This window comes from Kogia breviceps, chromosome 1 (genome assembly GCF_026419965.1).
Source record: "Kogia breviceps isolate mKogBre1 chromosome 1, mKogBre1 haplotype 1, whole genome shotgun sequence".
NCBI lineage: Eukaryota > Metazoa > Chordata > Mammalia > Artiodactyla > Physeteridae > Kogia > Kogia breviceps.
Window position 1 is genome coordinate 140,048,140 of NC_081310.1, and position 19,312 is coordinate 140,067,451.

The following is a 19,312-nucleotide window of genomic DNA, read 5'->3' on the forward strand; positions in this document are numbered from 1 at the left end:
GTAACATTTGAACTCAAATATTAACTATAATTGATCACTACACTATGCTGCTTCTCAAGGACAAATAATTTGTCCCTGTGATCTAACAAAAACTTAAATATGATACTATTTTCAACTTTTAGCATATTTTGAGAAAATATAATCAGTTTAAATTTGTTTGCAGGAAGCCGATTAAAAAATTAAAAACTACATTTTTTTCCCTCTGGGATATGTTCCCTAATTTGTATTTTAAGGCATATCTCATATTGAAATATGGCTTAGTTTCCTCAAGAGAGGACAGGTAAATATGGATTAATGGCTACTTTAGTTAATGATCACAAGGCTGGTTTTAATTAATTGTGCTATGTAGCCATTCTTTATTCATAAAGTAAAATTTGTGCTCAGAATACCTTTTATTAGAAAAAAGGCAAGAAGAAAAATCCATCAGTGACCAGTAGAAAATTTAAAGGTCAACATTAAGCAGAGAGAAAAAGAGGAAATAATTATTTTTGTTTTTTAAATATCTGTATTTACTGATGCTGTAAAGTGGCATATACTTAATTAATTTGACAAAACAGTTGAGTTTAGAACATTTCTGTATATCCATTTGCTGTTTCTTATTTTATCATCTGTATTTATATGCAAATAGAATACTTTCCAAATGATTTAAACACAAAGATGTTTATTGGAAGGAAGTAGGTGTTTGATGGAAGGGAGTAGAATTGCTGATATTGTTTTTGGTACAGAATTTTATGTGGTTTTTTCCCTTGTTTTAAGAGTGAGGTGTCTGTATCTAGCTCCATCCCTAAGAAGGTGGGATAGAGAGGCTTGCCTGGAGCCTAGAGCATTATCTCTTCACTTCTCTGGACCTGGCTGCATTCTCCTTCTCTGATATTGCTATTTTAAACACCTCCTGCATGCATTCTGAATGTAGTGTTCATTCCCTTTATAGCTCCTAAGGTGAAAGTCCAACTTCTCCAGGAAGCAGCTGCCAGGGAGATAGCACTGCAGAGAGAATTCTCCCCACAGTGGTTCAGAGGCCCTGCCAGTTAACAAAAATCTTGAAGCCCTTCCAGATCCAAATATCTGACATTTAAAAAGTAGAAATGACAAAGAAATTTCCAGTTTGATTCCTGAATAAAGTCATTTGAACATAGCTAGTCTTAAGCTAACTTTTCAAATATGTAACTCCTCTTCCTTTTTACATTCTCTGCCTCATTTATCCATCCTGCATTCATGCATGCACCATTTTTAATGTAGAGATAATAAGACCTACCTACCTCTCAAAATGCTTTTGTAAGTGTTAAATGAGATCATATATGAAAGTATTTTCCATACCACTTAACCCATAGTCAGCATTAAGCAAATGGAATTTATTATTATTATCAAGACAAGACGATCATAATTAGACTTTAGTAATAGGACAAAAATGTCAGTAGGTTGCACAAAGACTTTCCTACTTTCTTTAGTCAATATATAGGCTTTCTTTCATTCTATCCATGCCTATTTTACTTAATAAATGTTAATTCATATGTTGAGTGATTTACAAACAATGTATTAAAACACCTTAAAAGTAAAAATTCCTTGGCATTGCCTCTTCTAAACATGGTCAGACAGGCTAAAATGGAAGCTTGACTTAAATGAGACAATGAAAAGAAAAAGATAAAGCAATTTGTAGTATTATAGAAAAGCATGGTTTGATTATCAGTTAAAATGAGTGATTTCAATGTCTGGAATTTAGAGATTAATCCCAAACCAAATTTTGATCATTTCTTAGGCATTTAAAATGTTTGATTTTATATACATATATATATACACATACATGTATAAATGTATATATATACATATTGTATATATATGTTTTAAAAAATACAGACTTACTATAAACTTTGCATTAAAATAAGACTTAAAGGTATGAATTAATACCATTGCCTGATCACATTAAAGTTCACTTCTTTTATTAATTAGGTATAGAATGTATGAAAAAGCAATAATTTTTTTTTAAAAAGCTTTATTATTTTCAGTGTTATTTTCTCTGATTTACAATATCAAAAATACGTATGTTTGAGAATTTGCTGTTATAATTACATAGTAGCTCATAACTTTTAATCTCTTATCCAAGACATTTTTAATATAGCTTTATTATTACAAAGATGTACTAGAGTAAAATGTATAGGAAATCAATTTCTTTCTCTTCCAAATAAGAAATCAATGTTATTTGGTATGGTTTTGTGTGTGTGTGTGTTACCATGTAAAAAGTAAAATGTGCCAAACATGGCATATTTCCCATTCTAAAAGTAAATGTACATGTATCATTAATATTACTTACATACTTATACCTGGAGGTTTAATGAAATTATGTCATAATAAAGTTATTATGATGCATTACAAATTTCAATAAGCAAGTCATAAGTTACATAACCTCTCTGTACCTCACTTCCTCACTGTAAAATGGGCAAAATGGTAACCTGATGGCACCTATCACAAAAGGTTGTTGTGAAGATTGAATGAGAAATAGATCTCATGTGCTTAGAACAGTATCTGGCAGATAGTAATGTTAGTAAATATATTATTATCTACACAACAGTATTGAACTGTTACCTGCAGAAGTGCATTTCTCACATAGAAATCTCTTTAAATATATTTTAAAATATAATTTTCACCATCTATAAGGGTGAGTTTTTCATTAAATAAGTTCATTAGACAAATTGATGATTCTTTGAAAAGCCACAATTTGAAATCCAAATTATGGATTTCCCTTGACAAAGTCATGCATGCCCTACACTTGCCAAAATAGAAGGATAATAGGAAGCATTTCACCCATATTATATATAAAGATATTATTGTCTAGTAAATATTATGTTATATAATATCACTTATATATACATGTATTCATGTATGTGTATAATTATCTGTATCCATATCCATATTCATATCTATACCCATATCAATATCTATTATATTATCCAAGGAATAACTGGCATGAAAGACATTAAGAAGAGAACACCTTTAAAACAAAGGCAAGTGGGTGAGGAGATAGAATTTGTTCTATTCTATTTAATCTCTACTTTACTTTTCTTACCTCCTATTGGCCTTGAAACCAGGATATCAAAGCTCTCTTTGTATGCAGAATTAGCATGGAGGTTGTATGATGTTCTGAATTTTTTTATTTTTTCTGTGTGCTTTTGAAAGTTCTTCTGTCAAATTTAGAACTTTGTGATACAATGAAAAGACAGCTGTGAAGGTAGCTGGCCAATCCCTTCATAGGTAGATCATTTTCACATGGTTTAGCTTTGAATCCAAGGGAAATTGTACTTTTGTTCTCTTATTAATTAGTACCTTTAATATGGGCTTTCATTAATCAACGGGTCTTGAGAAAAGCTGGTCTTTTCCCATCGAGCGGAATAAATCCTGCTGTGTGGGGTAATGGTAATGGTGCTAAGGCTTATGTTTTTGGAATGTGTTGCAGAGAATTTAGAGATATGAAAGGAAAAAAAAATCATTCTTTAGCAGCCACAGGCTTAATTTCTTAATCGAGTTTAAAAAATTAAATAACCAAATATGCTAATTTCCACTAAGCTCTCTGATGTCCACCTTTCAGATTTAATCACCACCAGAGATAGTGTCACAGAGAGAGTCTGTTAGAATTACTCCAACATCATTTTGTTCAACTAGCACCTCACCAAGCAGGACTTTATACCCTCAAAATAAGGACCTGCCTGATATGTACAAATGTCATTTATAAAGGAGCTCCTTAAAGGATTTCAGAAGTAGCAGTGCCAGTCTTATTAGAAAAGCATTAACTGTCTTAAGCCTGGGTTTAAATAGATAGCAATCTTGAACAAAATGAACTATTAAAGCTATTTTCTATACATTTTCCAACAACCAGATGTTTGGAACTGTTATACAACATCCAGATGATTGAAAATTTAAGTGTTTGTCATGATATTTGTCTTGGTGTTAGCACAGCTTATGTTGAGGAGTGTATTTTTGGAACTGCTTCAGTCATCTCCCTATAAAGTAGGTAGTCTAGAAGACTTTTTTAAGTGGGGGGAAAAACTCCTTTCAAAAAAAGCTGTGCCATACTCAATTAAGATATATTCATTATTAAACATTTTATTCAGATTATTTCATTATCTAGACTTCAAAGGGCTCCTAAGATCACTAGCTGTTAAAACGTTCTATTTGGAAGCCCAGAGATGAAAAATCATCCAAGTTTTTGACCCAAGAACTGTTGCTTCATCCTACCTTCATCAGTGATCTGATCATCTTTGCTTCACCAACCTCTCTCTCACACATTAATTTCTCCATCCTAAACAGGAGAAACCTTCACCTTTCCTACTGTGTAACTTTGCTACTGTGCAATACATTATGTAGACCTCTGGGGGAGGAAAGTTCCAGGCAGAAGAAGCGGTAAGAAATGCCAACTTCCTGGGGCAAGATTAAGTGTGATTTGTTGGAAGCACAGCTGGAGGCCCAGAGTCTAGAGCAGAGTAAATGGGAAAGAGTGGGAACTGACAAGGTCAGAGAAGCATCAAGGGGCCAGATTACATAGGACGATTGGTCACTATAGGGATTAAGAGTTTTTCTTATGAGTGAAATAGGAAGGCTTAGAGTTGTCGATGATCTGATTTAAACTCTAAAGTTCATTCTGTTTATTGTGGGGAGAATGGGGTCAAGGGCAGAAGCCAGAGACCCTCAGACAATTATAATAATCCATTATAACAACAATTTAATTACTATATTTTCACTTTCTGTTCTTTATGATGGCTAGTCATGAATATAATTTATCATCCTTGCTAAATTATAAATTCTGTGTGAGCAAGGATTCCAACAGATTATATCTTTACACATTAGTGTTCTTCAACTAAAAAACAAGTTTTTGATGCCCAAAGAGTACAAGATGAAATTCTCACCACTTCTGTCCTTTTTCCACCCTCCCACTCCCCTCTATCATACCCTAAATACTCTCCTCCTTTCCGGAATTTCCTCTAAATACAGCATACACATATCTAGCAGTATCTCTTTGTGTACATGAAAAAAACAAAAACAAAACCAAAAACAAACTAGGGGGGAAGTGGAGAACAAAGAGGAGGTAGATAGATAGGAGACATAGTCCTTAATCTCAAGGAATCATATGTGTATATGCCTATTTCGTATATTTTACATAATCATCTTATAGTTGAGCTTAAAACTACATATAGTATGTATAAGTATCTTATGTTTTTATAAAAATAGAAAGTCATTTCTAGGCCTTGCTATTCCCAATTTGTAAAATTCCATAGATGGTAATTTGAGTTATTTAGGTTCTACTTCAGTAGTGTAACCTGAGAATTGCTCTACAGAAGTCCAAGGAAATAATACCCCAATTTTCTTTTTTTTCCCTGAGTCTCATTCAAGGGTCTTCCTAATGTATGTCTTGAAAAGCTTTGGGTTGGGACCAATAACAATTATGGAAGATAGTTATCCAAGCCGAGGAGACACAAAGGGCCCCCCCCCCTTTTTTTTCATTTTTCTTAGTGAAGAAGTTAGAATCTCTTCCTCTGTGAAGGTCCCTGACATGCCAGAACAGAGGCATAGTGCTCATTGCTAAGATTACGAGTTAGAACCCAGATAGGGTCTATGAAAACTCTAGTATCTCTAGTTACTCTCTGTGGTCTTCCTGATACCCCCCCAAATAAAGGTAAAGCTGCTGCTGTCTCTAGGGAAAGGGAAATGCCAGGCAGAGTGTTCTAAATCAGACTTTCATGGTAAAATATCCATTAATGATTAATTTTCTGCTTCCTTTAGAATAGGACAGGTTAAGCAGTTGGTCACATTCAGTAAATAAGAAATTACTTGCAGTAATGTCTGCAACATTCTAATTATCTTCCCGTTTCTGAAAACTATTTTAAAAGTCTTTGATCTGCATTATGGTGAAAAGGACATTGAATGTGGAAATAGAAGGCTTGATTATGAATTCAACTTTACCACCCACTAACAGTGTAGTTTGGGCAAGTCATTTAACCACAAAATTCCATTTATATTCTAGTGATGAACTGAGCATAGCAATCTATACCTCACAGGGTTGTTATGAGTACCAGATAGGATAAAGTGTGAAGGCCACAGATGCAGAGGTCACACAATAAACATTTGATGAACCCAGATATTAAATACAGACAGCGGAATTACCATAATCCTAGTAGTGGTATTTCAGTGTTCTATGCTATACCAGTACACATGTGATCTTGTGAAATGGGAACTATGTCCCCTGTATCTTCTTTCTGCATGTTATTAAGAATGACAATATACTATAATTGTTTAATTATGTCATTAAAGTGGGTTTTATTTTCTTCATTAAATACATCAGGAAAAGCTTTTCAATTAACAATGACCTTTATGACTTCTACTAGTTTGTATTCTGTAGATGCTGAAGCTGACTGCAAATTAGATTCTGCAATGTACCTCATTCCTTATTTTTTCACCCACTGATTAGTTGGATACAGTTGGCAGCAGCCTACCCTGTTGCTTTCAGCTTGCAATTTTGTAGCAATCTCAAAACACTGTGTTCAGTCCCCCAGGGTGTTCTGTAGAAATGCTGTCAAACTATTTCCATGTATGTGTCTTTTCATTCTGTAGCTGTGCTTTGTACTCATTTAAGAGAACCAGTCTTTAATTTGTATCAGAACATTTTCAAGTTGAAACTTAGAATGCTGGTCCCCAGCAAAATCACTGATATATGACCACAGTCTTCTGTTCTAAATCTTGACATGATGGACTCCTATTAGATACAAAGCTATATTTTAAAATTTTGTTATAGAATACAACTCCGAATAAATGGCTTCAAATTTGGCCTTAAAATCTGATAGTTGTCATCATGCTTGCTATTATCATCTAGCTCTAGTTTACCTTTCCAATTTTGTCTCTCATCCCTCCTACCTTATATCCCATGCTTCTCTGTACTTCCTTAAAATGCCTGGCTGTCTCTCTCACCTTCCCCTGGAGTTATCCGCATATAGCACCCCTGTCTAGAACACCACATCTTCCACTCCTCATCTCTTTATCTCAGGCATTTTTCTATTCTAGAAAGCCTTTTTCTGTACTCACAACAACCTTTCTAAGTCAAGTAACCCTCATTTGTCTCTCATGTACCTTGTGCCTGATTTCATAAAAATATTCTTCTTTCTGTATAGTATTAATTGGTTGGCTTAATTAGCTTGTCCTCCTTAGTAGACTAAAAGTTTTGGAGAGCAAAGGCAATACCCTTTGAATCCATGCATAGCAGATGCTCCATACGTGTTTTTGTTGGATAAATGAATGCTTTCTGGAAATACTATTGGTCAGCTTATTGAAAAGACAGCAAGAATTTGCTACTAAAAGTATTACATTAGCCTTGCTACATTTAATTACAACAGCAATATTATCAGTGAAACGCAGTTCATAGTTTCAGTGTACAGGTCTACCGCTCTGCAAATGCAGGTAATTTTAAAAATAAACATGTATATGGTGCCATTCTGTGCTTTATGTATCTGGTACATTATATTCAGAATTGGATTGGGTTAAACCAGGCTAGCTCATGAACCTATTCTACTTCTTATAATTTCAAAGAAAGAAATGTGTTTTAATGTTGAAATTGTTATTTGAACTAATTTAACCTTACTTAAATTTACTTTTCATCCAGACAGAATAAAAAAGGATTTTGACTGGCTTTGAATTAAAATACACACACACACACACACACACACACACACACACACACACACACACTTAAAAAACAAAACTAGGGGCTTCCCTGGTGGCGCAGTGGTTGAGAATCCGCCTGCCGATGCAGGGAACACGGGTTCGTGCCCGGTCCGGGAAGATCCCACATACCGCGGAGCGGCTGGGCCTGTGAGCCATGGCCGCTGAGCCTGCGCGTCCGGAGCCTGAGCTCCTCAATGGGAGAGGCCACAACAGTGAGAGGCCCGTGTACCACAAAAAAAAAAAAAAAAAAAAAAAAAGCTAAACCAAACTGTAGAAAGGTATTTTTTCATATTTGCTTTGGGAATGAAAAATGTACCAGTGTGTTCATGTCTCCTGTGTTTATAGCTGATGTTTGCATTTGATGCAGTGCCGTAATTCAGAATATAGAAATACACTCAGAACAAAGATAATATTGTCTCTCATTTTCATTTTGATTAATAATGTTCTGTCTCTGGTAATTTGTAGGTGTTATTTGGAAGATGGAGCTTCAAAGGGTGCCTGGCTGAACCGGTCAAGTATTATTTTTGCGGGAGGTGATAAGTGGTCAGTGGATCCTCGAGTTTCAATTTCAACATTGAATAAAAGGGACTACAGCCTCCAGATACAGAATGTAGATGTGACAGACGATGGCCCATACACATGTTCTGTTCAGACTCAACATACACCGAGAACAATGCAGGTGCACCTAACTGTTCAAGGTATGCATTTCCATGTCTGCTATGCTTAGAAATGTTCAATATTTAGATATCAAAATGACCGAGAGGTAGCTGACAATGTTGAAAGATATGTTGTCATTGTCTTCAGGGATTTATATTCCTAGATTCCATTAAGTATAATGGCTTTTATAGGCATACAGATCCCCACTTACCGAGATCAAACATTATCCATTAACATCACATTATGATTATTTTGTATATGATTCATTTTGTATCTTCCTATGAGTCACCCCTTCAATAAATCTTTGAGAACCCATGATTGGTACATTAAAATAAATTTTTGATAGCCTATGATGACTATATTAAAATATTAGAACTTTTTGAAATATGAATAATAACTCTTTTAAAGTAATCCTCAAGCTTTCTAACACTCTGTCTCAATTCAGCTTCTATTTACTTTGATTCAAGTCACAGTGAAAAGAAGCAGCCTTCTAGAATTACTTTATTTAAATATAGAATAATTGAAAAAATATGGTTTACAATGCTTTATACTTTGATTTACTTTCAGTAGATTATAAATCATGCTAGCTAACTTATAATCTCCAAATATAAACAGAATCATCCAATTATTTTACTTTTCTTGCATACTAAAATGTAAGAGCATATTTATCCTCAACACAAATACTTTTCAAGGAAAATATAATTATAATGCTAGTAGAATAGAAAATGTGTATTTTTGCCCTTTTGCATTATATCCTCATGCTTTATAGATAAACCATGTGTTGGTTGCATAGAAATAATATACTGTGGAATTCAAAATGACATTGCAGCATTTCTAAGTAAAATTAATAACAAATTATATGATAATGTAGTGCCAGCGAATGCATGTTTTATTCCTATCAGAAAAGCTGAATTTGCAAGTTAGTTGTATTATTTCTGAGTTTACCCTTCAAAAATCAACAATAAATATTAATTTAGGTACATGGCTTACATTCAGAAAAGTTTATTTTTCTACAACTTTATTAATTGAGCTTTATTTCCTCATATAAAGGTAAAACTGAATTCAAACAAAGCTTCAATTATTAGTAAATATTTTAGCTTTGTGATAATGATTAAACTTATTAAACAATTAACTTTAAGAAGGAAAGTATAAATTGAATAGTAAGGCAGTGAATTTCCTCAGTGGTTTTCCGTATTACAAATCATTGAAGACTTTGGTGATGTTCCTTATTTAAAAGCATATAAGAAAATAATAAAGTTTTCATCAAAGTCCATCTTTATTCAAAGATTATCCAGAGATTCCAGAGGGCAGTTTATCCAGCTTCAAAAAATGACATGAGATTACAAGACACAAACACATTTCTTCAGTTATCCAAGCCTAATCCTGTTCTCTTGCTTAGTTCAGTGCCTTTTGACTTGAGTTTCTAATTCAAACAGTACAAAAAAATTTTATTACATGAAGAAAAGTACACTTTGATGGTAATATATTTGAGTCACTTGAGATAAAGACATTTTGTTTCTTATATGTTTACACAATATACTTCTGCACACTAAAAATATCCCTCTTTCCTTTTTTCCATTCTCTCTTATTCCCTGTTAGGCCTATATTTTTCAACCAGACCCCCAATACATATATATATATATATATATATATATATATATATATATGCCCTGCTAATGAAAATGTTAATTTCCATAGAATTTCTTAATAACTTTATATTACATAGGTTGTTTAATACTGTACACAGTTTTAAAACTGTTACATGCCTTACTTTGGCACTCTTTTTTGCTGGCCAGTATAAACTTTGGGCACCATTTTAGGAAGTACATTTTACAAATGCACTTATTGAATTTTTTATCGATATAATATTTTGTTCCTCTAGAAAAATATAATTTGTGTTACTGTTTTGATGTGTGTGGCTGGGTCAGATTAAAAGCTAATAATTTTACAGTACTTATGAACATAATTACTTATTAGAAGTTGATTGACATGTGGGCAGTTTTCCAATTACATTAATAAAGTTCAGGGAACAAATTAATAGGCTTGTCAGTCAATTCAAGAACTAAATAAATGTCTTAAAAAGTCAAACCCTACTTAAGCTACATTTCCTCTCAATGAACAAAAATAAACTGATATGCACATTTCTTCAGTCTCTAAATTTGTTAAGTTGTCTGATACTCAGGAGTATTTAGATAGTTTTGAAGTATATGTTCATTGCCTAATAATCTGTCAAGCCTTGATTCAACAAGATAAAGAAATTTAGCAAGTGAGAGAAAGCTATTTATTAATCACTGATGTCAAACACACATTGGCTGGTAAAAACAAAGCTCATCTTTAATTGTTGAAACTATGTACTCAAGGGAGCTATTTTGAAAAAGTCATTTTAGAAAGGGGATAATCAAAAGGATATCTTGCCCACACAGACTTTGTGCATGGGAAATTTGTTTATGTTATTGATTTCTCAGAGCTATTCATATCAATAAATGAAATAATGGGGGAAAAAAGACACTGGAGTAGGAGTTGGAAAACCTGGATTCCAATTCTGAATTTTCCCTCATGAAATGGGTAATTCTCAAGCCTTTCTAAACTTTAGTTTTCTCATTTGAAGGAAGAGGATTTCAGATCAGAAAATCTTAAGGTCTGTTCTAGTCAAAAGCAAAAAGACAAATGACAGGGAAAAAAAAATCCACTGTGACTGTTTGCTTTTGATTTGAAAGGGAAAAAGTTTTTTAAGTTAAAAAATGAAAAAAAATACTTCATAACACTTGTATAACACTTGTATTGAGAACCATGCAAACTAATTTTTACACAGTAGCACCTTCTAGTATTTATTCTGCAAGTACACTTTATTTATCTCCATGTTTTTCTTTCACCAACTGAGCTGAACAATGTATGTACTTACAAATTTGAAGAATGTGGTGAATTGGAGTTTTGCTTCAAGGGGTTGGAAACTGGCTGATAGATATAGTAAGAAAATAAATTTTTCATCACCTGTATATAACACTGTTAAATCAAGTTACCTAATTGTCCAGTGTTTCAAACCATGTGGTGTAGCATTTACTAAGAGTATCTTTCTTGTTCATGACTATAAAAATGTATGCAGCTTGAATACTTGTTATGAAGGGAGATCCCTATTACAATACTGTTTTGAAACAAAACATAAAATGTAAGTGCTTTCCATTCAAAAATATAACACAATGGTTTCTACTTTAAGTCCATGTCTAGAGTCTAAGTTGTATACAACACAAAATAGACAACCCAAAATATTGTATAATAACTGAATATACATTCAACAGCCCCAGCCAACCCCTCAACTGCAGCCTTGTGAGACTATGAGCAATTAAGATGTGCCAGGACAGAAACTGAAAGAATAAATGTATATTGTTTTAACACACACACACACACACACACACACACACACACACACAAACACATTCACACACACACAATATATGTAACGTTTATCATTCAACTCGTGTCCTTCCAGGGAGACATACTCTAGGTTTTCTCTAGGCAGGATGGAAGGAGGTATGACTAGCACATAAGCCAATGAGCAAAATAATTTCTCAAGGGTGTTTAACTTGCTAAGTGTGTTCTAATTTCCTCAGGGTATTTTACTTACCTAAAATATTTGTGATAGACAGGGTGATATGCTTCCCTTTTCAAATATGGGCTTGTTTTCCTAGCTACTGGAAGTGCCATCAGCAGACAGCATACAGTGGTCAGCCCTTTCAAAGTTAGCCTCAGCTGTAGAGAGGCAAAGCCTGGCTCTGCCTAATCCGCTACAGCTCAGCTTCTTGCTCTGTCCAATCCTACCTTCTTCTTTTTCCTTCTCCAGCTATTTATCACAAGACTATTACCTAATAAATATCTTAATTTTAAATTCCATCTCCTTTCAACTCAAAGATCCCTAACTATGACCATGTTAGATCCTTGCCTCTGGCTTAGTCATTGTTTAGAGAAAATCTTCCTAAAGTGGAAAGACAACACATTCAAATACCATTCGTTATTAACATTGTTTTACATTGGTTGGGAATTTAAAGTGGCTTATACCAAAGTATTTAGTACACCAAGGCAATTAGGAGAAATCAGAAGCAAAAGATAAGGTAAGAAGAATAGGGTGCAGTCAGATGTAATAGATTATAAAATTTTTGCCATGATTTCTATATATTTTTAGAGCTTGGTAAAAATTTCAGTTCTAAGATTTCTAGCACCTGACACAGAAAGAGAAACAAGATCAGTTATTCATTCCATGGCCCTGAAGGTTAAAATTTCTATTTCTTAGTGCTCTGGTCCTGTTACTCAGGGAAATAATTTGACCGTGAGTCATCTCAGAATATCATTGTGAACTGTAAGGAATATTTCAACAGTAACTGTATGGCATGCACAGAACTCATTCATAGGATTGTTTTTTATAACACCTCTCAACATAACCCGAAGTGCAGGGAAGTATAAAATTTTTTTTTAATCTAAAAATAAATTTAACAAGATGCTAATTCAATAACAGTGAGATTGCTTTTTGATTATTGCTTAATCTATGAGTAAATTTTAGAGCCTGTCCTTCCTGAGTCAAACCTTCACAAATATTATTTCTCTCAGTGGGTCTTTGAATAGGAATTCAGGTACAGATAGTTCAAAATTATACTTATCAGTGAGTATCTGGAGAGCAATTATTCTATGTGGCCACAAGTTTAGAGCCATATTCTTTAAAGACCAGCATATCTTAATCAAATGCTAACATCCTTTTTATGAATATTAAAGCCCACACAAGGAACACACTGGCAGAGAAAGACACCACACTTCTGCTCCAAGTTGAGCTGGCTGGCAATAATGCAGCATCACAAGACATGGGCCCTCCTTCCTCAAAAGACCCAAATGGGAGAAAAGCTATAATGGTCAAAAATGTATGGTAAAATACCACATCTATTAGAAAACTCAAGTCATTGTTCTGCAACAGTAAATACTTCAAACTTTTCAAAAAGCTACAAAAGGAAACCAAAGAAAAATATTAGCACTAAGAAAAGTTTAACAGAGCCCATAGATGTCAAAATAGGCAATGTCTGAATGCAGTAATGGTTTAGGACAAAGCCCTCAGACTGGTTCCCACTCTGTTTTATTCAATCTCTATTTATACCTGTGGGGGAGATTAAAATTATATATAGGAACCCCAATTTTGGACCTACTTTAAAGCACAAAGAAGTGATAAAGACCCAAAGCATATATTCTTAATAATTTTAGTTGGGAAACAAATAATAAACCACCCAAAATAGAAATGGTTCCTTAACATAATTCCGTTTCATTATCCCAGCCAAAGAACCTTTAGCTTTAAGGGATGTAACTTCATAGTATACTTATCAATTGTTGTAAAACATATTACATTAAAAATTATTATTTTAATTGATATATTATTGACATATAACATTATGTTAGTTTCAGGAATGCAACATAATGATTCCATATTTGTATATATTGTAAATGATCACTGCAATAAGACTAGTTAGCATCAGTTGCCACACATAATTACAAATTTTCTTTTTCTTTGTGAGAAAAACTTTAAGATCTACTCTCTTAGAAACTTTCAAATATGCAATCCAGTATTATTAACTGTAATCACTGTTGATTTGCAACCTTGGGAGTTCCTCTGGTGAAATCCCAAACTGTGTCACTATACACAGAGGGCGAGGAGAGACCTAAGAAAGAGGCAGACCATTTCAGATTGGTAGGTGGCAGCTTTAAGAAACCAGGAAGCTTATATATGAGGCTTGTCTTGAGTGATCACAAGACAAGTAGACCTCTAAATTGACCCGCCAGAATCTTAAAAGTTTATATAGAGGCCTTAACAGGGTTCAGTCATGTATTCAGTTCAGATGGTCCTAACAACACGTTGTTCTCTCAAGGCTGCATCCTTGAAACGGCTCCTAGAGTGGAAACTGTGGGCAGAACATACAGGAGAGGGGGAGGGGGAGAGAAGCCTCAGATTGCCTGAGTCCAGCCCAAGGGTCAACCTGTTGTCATGTCCTTTCCATGACCTCCTCCAGCAGTCACCATGCGGTACATTATACCCCCATGACTTACTTACTTTAAGCTGGAAGTTTATACTTTTTAATCCCCTTCACCTATTTTACCTTTCTTCTCCCCCAGCCACCAATCTGTTCTCTGAATTTATGAGCTCACTTTTGTTGTTGTTGTTTTTAGGGGAAGAAAATTGCCAAAAATGAACTTAGTTTTTGTACAGGATCTGTCTCTCTATTTCATTAACATGATAACAGAGATAAATTTCTAAGATCACCTTATGTATGATGATTAAATATATATTATCTGCTTATAAGAAAATATTAATCCTTTACTCTCTAAAATTAGGTAACAAGTGATATCAAATCATTGAGATCAAAGTTACATGGGTAGGCGTGTACATACTCTTTGTCATTCCCTCTTCAGGGAATTCCTACCTATTCTACCATAAATCATTTTTTGGTTACCCCAATTCACATTATGGAAAAGATCCTGTGGGTGGCAACATTCACTGAGTCTGTGCAGACAAATCAGTACCTGAATATACCAATCACTGGTTCAAAGACCAATTAAGTAGGAGAAATGATATAAATAAGGTTGTATTAGTTCTTGCAGATTCTTCCCACAGTGATGTACTAGTAACAGTGGAACCTTAACTAACCACCCCCCATTTTTCTATTTATGTTGGTCTGAAATATACAGACTTGTACATTTGTAATTTAGGAAGAAAATAATTTATAAGCTTTTTGAAGCATATCCCTCATTAGATAATAGGACTGTCATTGTATTCCCCAGATAATTTATCCAATGGAAACATTTAATCTGTTAATATATATGAGGTAATAGTATTGATGTCCAGAAAGATAATGGTTTGGTATCTAAACAGTTTAGAAAAATTATGCCTAATTTGTGAAATTTTGAAAAAATAAATCCTTCAGGTGTCATTTGTGATCTAGACTTCAGCAAAATTATTCACTCAAACATACCTTCACAGAAAAACTCAGGTCCACTCATCTGAACTTAATATGAGCTAGGCCTTTTTAGGCAGTAAAATAATGCCTAAAGTTTTAAAATTAATGTATTTTTCAGGTGGACTATTTCATTTTTCATTTCAGACATTCCAGTCTGACTAGAAATGCTATCGTTACATGGCACTGCATATCAGGCCAACTTCTAGGAAAGCATCACCTCACTTTTATGTGTGTGTGTATTGACATTGATTAGGTTATTGGTGTAGCTATTAGGGTTCATAAGAGAAATAAAGTTAATTGAATTAATTTTTAGTGAACTTCTCTTTTGAATATTGGTACTTCTTACAGAATGAACATTTTCTTCTCTTCTAAATATTCTTTTTTTCTTTTATAGTCTTTAGAAAAGATTATTGGCCATTACTTTTCTGCAATTGAGATAAAAGCATTAGCAGAAAGAGAAGGTAGATTTCATTAAATAGTATTTTCCTTTGAAAAAGATTTTCTCTGTTAAGTGTAGTGAGCATATATTCCTAACCAAAACTTAGTATATGAAGTTTATATGTATTGTTTAATACAAGAGATGTATTATAGATCAAAACTGTGCAAAATCCCAAATACTGCTTACTGTACACAGAGGGGATTAATAAGTTGGTGATATTTTCTTATAAACTTTCAATATGCTGCCCTTTGTGAATGAGAGAGAGATGGGAAAGTGCAAGAAAAAATAATATTTATAGATATTGCATACTGTTGAATTCTATCTGAACCACCCATTTTTCCTATAGAAGGAATCTCGTGAAAACTACTGCTAAACTTTGTGAATTGGTAACAACAAGAGGAACAGTGTTAAAATTTAAATAAGCATCTTTTTTACTAGTGAATTGTGCCAGCAAGGAAGGTTGTGCTGGACAAGGAAATCTCAAAAGGTTGTATAGTTTGTGGTCAGTGGTGCTGAGGAGCAATTCTGCTTTCCTTTGTCCTTCTCATAAAGGTTTAAGTTTTGAATCATGTTGGTAAGTATTAAGTAAAAGGATACCTGAGAATGGGATGTATAAGAAGAGGAACAATATTTATTGCTCATTTTGAGACTGAGTAAATCAGTATTTCTGGTTTGGGTAACATAGAGTTAAAAATGCAATTTGAAAGTATTTTAAAATAGTTAACCCTTTAAGCAAGATTTGCTGCCCTTTAAAAGTCCCTTCAATGATTGATGTGTATTCATTCTGGTTCTTGAAGCACATAGTTTGATAAGTATCTCAAGGCTCAGACTGATCATATTTTTATTTTCTTAGTAATTCTATTTTGGATTTGTGTGTTGTATTTCAGAACAGTTATATTTGTTGCCTATCTTAGAGTATCTTTATTTTTTCCTAAAAAAAAAAAAAGAAAGAAAACAACTGTATAAGTAATACCTGTCAAATCCCAGTGCAATGTACACCATCAGTATGAAAATCTCTCTATAAATAAAAGATTACCAAGCTTTAGCTGGTCCACTTATTTTGAGAAACCCTGCAAATAAAATCAAAGTCTGGTGAAATAATTTGTCTTCTCCTAGGAAGTCATTGCAATAGGATTTGATCTGTGAAATAATTTTACTGTTTTCTTCTCCAAATTATGTGTACAATTACTACCAAGACAATTAGGATTTTGCCATTTTCATTAACTAAATTCTGAATGACATACCCCTTATAACCTTTATGTAGGATAAAGATAAAATTTAACAGAGGAGAAAATTTGAATCTGCTAATGATATTGTTTATCTTATGATTTGTAGCAGAACAATAAGAATTAATTATGTTTAGTGCCAAGAGGAAAATGGGCACAATTAAGACTGGTGACAAAGTTCAGTTTGCAGAATCAGAGTCACTCTATGTCCAGACACCTCTCTGCCCCATACCACTTCCCTCCCATTCCTTCAGCATTCCTTTAGTGATCTAGTAAGAGCAGTAGAGAGACACAGGAAAGGTGGATCGTGCACCTGCACTAAGCTGTCAGAGCTTGCTAACCCACATTAGTAGGTTTGAATCTAGACCAATGGTCCTTAAACATTTTGTGTTCATTAACCTATTTGAAAATCTGATGAAACCTGCAGACCTGGTCTATAGAAAGTATACATACCCTCTACATTTTACAGCCTTCTTTATGTGAGCAGAATGCTCACGGACCCCCTAAATTTATCCATGGACTCTAATTAGAACCTCAGTTTACTCCTTGAAGGTGAGGACTGGGTCTTAATCCCTTTTGACTCCCAAACATCCAAGACAGTGCCTGACAAATATTAGGGACTCAGTAGAGACTTATTGGTTGTACATGTGTATGTACTTCTTTCTCCCTGGCTTCATGCCAATCACTTTGCTTAAGCTGTGACTTAATGTATTGATGCTATGTTTAGGACATAACACCAAGAATGCTGACATAACAGGAAAATTTTTAAATTAAAAGGATTAGTTAGGCATTCATGACTTAGGTTGCTTATTTTTATTCCAGGTCATAGCACCCTTATCCTCTGCTAATCCCCATGTTTTCACAAATGCAGGATAGTGATTGCATGTTGTAGTGAAAAAATAATAAATGGGATACCAGCATTTTACAAAAAAAATATATTTTCTCCTAGCAACGTTATTTTGAGAATAAAAATATACTTTATATGGGACAGAGTTACTACAAAGATTATAGGCAAGGGTTCCTAATGCCAAACCCAGGTAAGGGGCTAACATTTTAAAAGGGCCAAGAATAACACAATTAGAATTTCCTCTCAGGTATTCCACTTATTCTTTCAGATATTGATTTGAGCAAGTGCATGTGAGGATGTGGTTTAAAACGGTATGTTGAAGACTTGAGGAAGGAGAGATTTCAGAGCTATTTGTCAGTGCAAAGTTAACACATGTATATTGTTTTCATCTGCTCAGGATTCTACCTTGTAAAAGGTAGTCTGTTTTAAAAAGACACCTAGGGGGCTTCCCTGGTGGCGAAGTGGTTGAAAGTCCTCCTGCCGATGCAGGGGACACGGGTTCGTGCCCCGGTCCAGGAAGATCCCACATGCCGCGGAGCGGCTGGGCCCGTGAGCCATGGCTGCTGAGCCTGCGCGTCCGGAGCCTGTGCTCCGCAGCAGGAGAGGCCACAACAGTGAGAGGCCCGCGTACAGCAAAAAAATAAAAAATTTAAAAAAAGTAAAAAGACATCTAGGATTAACTCAGTTTAATTTTTTAAAAATGCTTGTGCAGTCCCACTTTAATTCAATACCCCACTTTAATTCAATAATACTATGTACAAATAACTTTGCTAAAAATTGCACATGTATTCTTCCTTGTGGTAAGCAAAATAATGGTCCCCAAAGATGACCATGTCTCAAAGGAGAATTAAGATTGAAAATCAGCTGACCTTAAAATAAGGACATTATTTTAGATTATCCCGATGGGTCCAATGAACTCACAAAAGTGCTTCAAAGTGAAAGAGTGAGGCAGAAGAAGAGAATCAAAGGGAGACATGACTGTGGAAGTGGATCACAGTGATGGAATGTGAGAAGTACTCAAGCCACCACTGCTGGCTTTAAAGATAGAGGAAGGAGATCATGAGCAAGGAAATATAGGGACCCTCTAGAAGCTGGAAAAGTTAAGGAAGTGGATTATCCACTAGAGACTCCAGAAGAAAACAGCTCTGCCAATACCTCAATTTTCACTAAGAGACACTTATTTTGGACACCTAACCTATAGAATTATAAGATAAATTTGTGTTGTTTTAAGCCACTCTTTGTGGTTAATTTGTTATGGCCACAAATAGGAAACTAATATACACACACACACACACACACACACATACACTCTCTCTCTCTCTCTCAAAAATATAAAATACTTTCATACCTATCTAGAACAGGGTTTCCCAACCTTGGCACTATTGACATTTTAGATCATATGAGTGAGTGTGTGTGCGTGTGTGTGTGTGTGTGTGTGTGTGTGTGTATGTATGTGAGT

At 34.3% G+C, this 19,312-nt stretch overlaps 1 protein-coding gene across 1 annotated transcript in view; it reads left to right on the forward strand.

Annotated features, from left to right (window-relative positions):
* The window catches only part of NEGR1 (neuronal growth regulator 1), a 921,576-nt gene that overhangs the window by 374,211 nt on the left and 528,053 nt on the right, over positions 1-19,312 (forward strand). Inside the window, exon 2 of the mRNA XM_067005821.1 lies at positions 8,167-8,399. Coding sequence (XP_066861922.1) covers positions 8,167-8,399 — 233 coding nt within the window. The remainder of the gene's footprint in view (positions 1-8,166; positions 8,400-19,312) is intronic.